Raw genomic sequence first — 4,848 nt, 5'->3', positions numbered from 1 at the left:
TAACCTCAGTAGCAAAATTACAGCGGTTATTAATTTTACCTGGAATAAACTTGGTTTTAAAATGGTTTTAAATAGGTTATCTTTAAATTGAGGGAAATTTTCGGTAAAAAAAAAACCTGAAATAAACCCAAAGTTAGTTTCAGGTAATTTTGCATCCTTTTTTTCAGGTATTTTAATTACCCAGGTTTAAAATTGGCTTTAAAAATCCTATTTGAAACCTTGGTCATAAATCAGGTTTGTATTTACCAATTGTTTACTTTTTTTCAATTTTCTGGCTAATTTATAACCAGTTCTAGTCATCAAGTTCAAAACCAGCTTGAAAATAATTTATTTTTCAGGTTAAAAAAAAAAAAACACTTTTGAATTTGATAATTATTTTATTGGCTAAAATCTTACCAGTTTTACTAAAAATGTAAAACTGGTCATAAAAAAACTTATTTTATTGGTAGTTATGTAACCGATTTAATTTTGGAAGTCAAATTGGTTTTTAAATACTTTGTTTTATTTTTTCCTTTACAAATAAATATTGTAAATTTGGTTTTAAAAAAGCTTAGTTATAAGTTGAAATATAATCTTTTTTTAGTAAAAGTTGAAAAATTACTATTTTTACTCCATATTATCTATATTTAGTCTAAATATTACCTATCTAGAGCCTAAGTAATAGTCTAACTCATTTGTATTCTCTCCACAACCAAACCCACTCAACCACACAATCTATTTTCCAATCAGACTGCATTACACACAACCGAAACAACCCTCCCTCTCTGTTTTCCTCATTTGGTGTTTGTTATGCGTGGCGTAAAGTCGCAAAGTGTGCTTAGTGCTAATAAGAGTAAATTTTGAAAAAATAAAGAATAATTTTTTAAAAACAAAAGGATTGCTAATCAAAGGAGTTGGAGTCAACGTATTTGGTAAGTCATTTTGGATTATGTTAAATTAATTATTTTTATTGGATGAAACGTGTTTTTGGGTAGGTTTTTTCCCTATTTCACCTTTTCTCATAAGGAATAGGTAACTCTTTAACTCTCCAATAAAAAATTAGTAAAAAAATCACTTCTTTTTGACTTTTGAAACGTGGTTTTAACTATACATACACAAACAGATGCGACAGCAAGTCATTTCATGTTTTTGGCGGTTGGCTTTTTTTGCGTATTTTTTTCCCTCATTTCTCATAAAGAATAGGTAAAAAAAGGTCTTATTTTTAACTATCTATTAAAAACTAAGTAAACAAATTACATCTTTTTTACTTCTTCATAAAAAAAGTGACAGCCAGTCGTATTTCAAGATTCATTTTATGCATTCCGTTTGTTGCATTCAGTGAATACAATGATTTGAGAATGCATGCATTCTTTTTAAATCATTTACAGTCTGCATTCTTTTCCATTCTAAATAATATGATTTCGATACAAAAAGTGCAAAATGATTGCAGACTGCATTTAAGTCGCGTTCTAAATTGAATTCAATGATTGCAGTCTTTCGCTTCAATTTTTGAACGCATTTTTGTGGGATTACATTCAAAATGATTGTAATCATTTACAACTCTGCTACAAAGTACACTCTTGTATTTCTTTAATAGAAATAAGATATTGTATCCAGAAGTACTTAGCAGCTGATATCATAGCCCAAAAGTATATAACTCCATACAAAATGTTATTGTTTTTTGTTTAATGTTTCAATTGTTGTAAAGTATATTTTATTCAACATTTTAGATTCCAGAAGTTCTGAACAGCAAATTGCCTTACAAATAATTCAAAATGTGCAGGCTGAACAAAGGACAAGTCTACAGTCCATCGAAATGGGGCTGGGGGCATTCAAAGTGGATTCCGTCGAAAATAAGCAACTCCTTGAAAAGTTCATGGCTAAGGCGGAGGTTAGCTTGAACCTTATTATGGAGAAACTATGCCTTGGAGTTGAGCAGGTGGATACAGCTGAAATTCCCGACAGCTTGTTGCCCACCAAAGATCACGCCCAGATGGATGAACTGGAAGAAAAAATTGGAGCTGATCCAGTTTTTAAGCGAGCCTTAGTATGTGTAAATTCTTTTGTATATTTACTAATAATATTTTTCTTACTAATGTATTCTTAAAATTGTATTTTTACTAATATTATTTTTCTCTATATGTTAAATTATAACTAAAATATTTGTTTCGTTTTATTTTTCTTTTAAATAGATTCGGAAACTCAGCACATTTGGAGGAGTAAGCGCGAATAAAAACTGTTCGCACAATGTCCACTGTCCAGGTGCATGTGTGAACACACTTTGCTCCTCGAATACTCGTGGTTCGGGGCGGCCACCAAAAAACGATTCGATGTGTACAAGCAAATTTTTGGTGTGATGGTGGAGGCGGTCAGGAAGAGGTTCCCTAACTTCAGCGATGCAGAGAGATCCGCATACATGAAACGTACTTAAAGCAGGCTCGTTTCAGGCTGGGAAAATTGTAAGTTCATTTTACCCACATTTCTTTTTATATAGTTACATTTATATTATATTACTGTAGTTTTTATTTTTATTTTTTTTTCTAATAAATTTGTTTATTTATTTTCAGCGACGGAGCAGCAACCGATTATTTTTTTTTATTATTATAACTTAAGTTAACTATTTAAGTATGCATTAGTTTTAAGTTAATAAAGTAGTTAAATGTTTAGTTTAAACATTAATAAAAAACATGTAAAAAGTAATTTTGTAACCTCTTTTTATCTAAAAGGAATTTTATTTTCAGGGAAGTTATAAATAGTTATATAATAACTGACTTCGGAATTATACTGGGTTTTTTGGTAACCTAATTCTAACCGACGAAAAATAATGGTTTTTAAGTAACCATAACGTTTCAAAATAACGTTAACGGAACGTAAGATATTAACCGCTTCTTATCGGTTACATTTAACCTCCAATAAGTAGTTATTATTTTACCGTTTAAAGCTGGTTTTTTATTACCAAACAAAAACCCAGGTTTAGAAGAAGTTATTATTTAACTCTTTAAAATCGCTTTTTTGTTACCAAGAAAAAACCTAAGTTCAAAAGTTACTGACCATTTCGGGTAATGGTAATGGTTCTGGAACGTCTCCCAGCCGTGATTTTTTCCGATTTCATTACTTTTCGGTAAATAACCTCGGGTTATAAATCGGTTTGTAAGCCGATTTTTTACCAAAAATTGTTGCTTGGGAAAATTTCCGTTTTCGAATGCTAATGAAATTCGGAAATGCACTGGCACAGGTACTTTGATTGTATTAAATTTTGTACAAATCGAGTTTGGTACGAATTGTCAAGTCTACTTTTTAAGAAAGAAAAATCAGCTAAAATTAAAATTATATTTTTGAAAAAAGACCAATTTTTTTAAAGTGGCAAAACTCTAAGAGGTTTCTCAGAAGAAAATCTGAAGTAGTTCTTTTCTTATGTATATCCACTCCTGTTCCATATAAGAAAAAGTAATTTTTGTAATTTCTGTAAATGTATCAATTCAACTGTGAAACTTTCAATTTGATTTCAAATATCTTAACAAAAAAATTAATAACGCACATCGGACATCCAAGTTCCTGATTTCTTCTTAACATTAAACACCGCCATTTGGTTGGCTTATTTTGATTTACTTACAACTTCTCGCACCAACTAAAAACGAAGTCCAAAAAAAGGACAACAACATCAGGTTGACATTCAATACTGGAAATTATGAGAAGCAAAAAGAAAACAACAATCTTACTTTCCTAATAACATAATATCCAACACAAAAAAAAAGATCATCTTCTGCTCGCTCAATATTATTATTAAATTCAAATCCCTGCATAAATTGTCGCCATTTTATATTCAATTTAAAGGAATAACATCTTCTCAACCGATATTGCAAAAACACATCTTCCACTTCAGCAACGCGAGGCAGGACCTTTCTCTCTCGTCTCCTCACTCTCTCTATAGCGAAAAGTTTATTATGTTCTTTTTTATCTTATCTTCTTCTCGAAGCAAGTCCCAACTCCTAACTCCCAATCCCAATTCCAATCCCTAAACATACCATCTACAACTCGTACCTACTTTTCAACTGACTGTTATCTATATATCCTTAAACTGCTTCTCATAATCCTTACAATCGACTGCATATTTCCAATATAAATTTCAATTGAAAAACATTTTCTTAACTGTTTTTTTTTTCTTCGTTATCCTTTTTTAACTTTGGCTACAGCGAAGCAGAAGGAGAAGAACAAAATTCAATATAAGAAAAAAAAAAACTCAAAACTGAAAGCTATCGTTTGCTTTTGGTTCCTTTTGTAAGGAGAAACATCATTCCAAGTGAAAAGAAGGAACAAAACGAACAAAAGAATACAAAATTATACACAGGAGCAGCAAATAGCAGAAGAAATGTCATCCTTTAGTTCGTCCTGATGCTGATCCTGATGTGTATTGGAAGCCATATGTGACGGAAGGAAACACTTCAGTAATATTTTTTGTGCACGTGACCCATTTCAATAAATATAACCTCAACGTCAACGTCAACGGCAAAGGCAACGAGGACGACTGAACTGAACCATCAGTAGTCAGTACCCCCAGCAATAGTAGGGTAAGTTTATATACCTTTGACGACCGACGACGACATGATGAAGACTAAGGACGACGACAACGTTAACAGAGCCAGTTGAATGGCACTTGTACCTATCTCAGATAAAGCACCAGGTAAGGTATAGGTAAGGTATCATATCATATCATGTCCGCCGCTAGCGAGGAGTAGAAGCTTTACCTATGATGTGGATGGTGCTTGCCTTTCAAAGTATCCTTTTGCTAGGAATTCAAGTGATAAACACTATTAACTATGGGACATTTCATTGCATAAAGCTACTCGATGACATATGGTATTTGTAAAA

The 4,848-nt window shown here is 31.8% G+C and overlaps 1 protein-coding gene across 1 annotated transcript; it reads left to right on the top strand.

Annotated features, from left to right (window-relative positions):
• The first annotated feature begins 786 nt into the window (after nt 1-786).
• LOC129942235 (uncharacterized) lies at nt 787-2,564 on the top strand. The gene is made up of 3 exons (XM_056051092.1): nt 787-911; nt 1,710-2,026; nt 2,172-2,564. Exons 2-3 carry the CDS (start codon nt 1,796-1,798, stop codon nt 2,334-2,336), a joined length of 396 nt encoding a protein of 131 aa, XP_055907067.1. The 5' UTR covers nt 787-911; nt 1,710-1,795; the 3' UTR covers nt 2,337-2,564.
• The last annotated feature ends 2,284 nt before the right edge of the window (nt 2,565-4,848 follow it).

Source organism: Eupeodes corollae, chromosome 1 (genome assembly GCF_945859685.1).
Source record: "Eupeodes corollae chromosome 1, idEupCoro1.1, whole genome shotgun sequence".
NCBI lineage: Eukaryota > Metazoa > Arthropoda > Insecta > Diptera > Syrphidae > Eupeodes > Eupeodes corollae.
The sequence above is the reverse complement of the archived record's forward strand: the minus strand, read 5'-3'. Positions and strand labels throughout refer to the sequence as shown.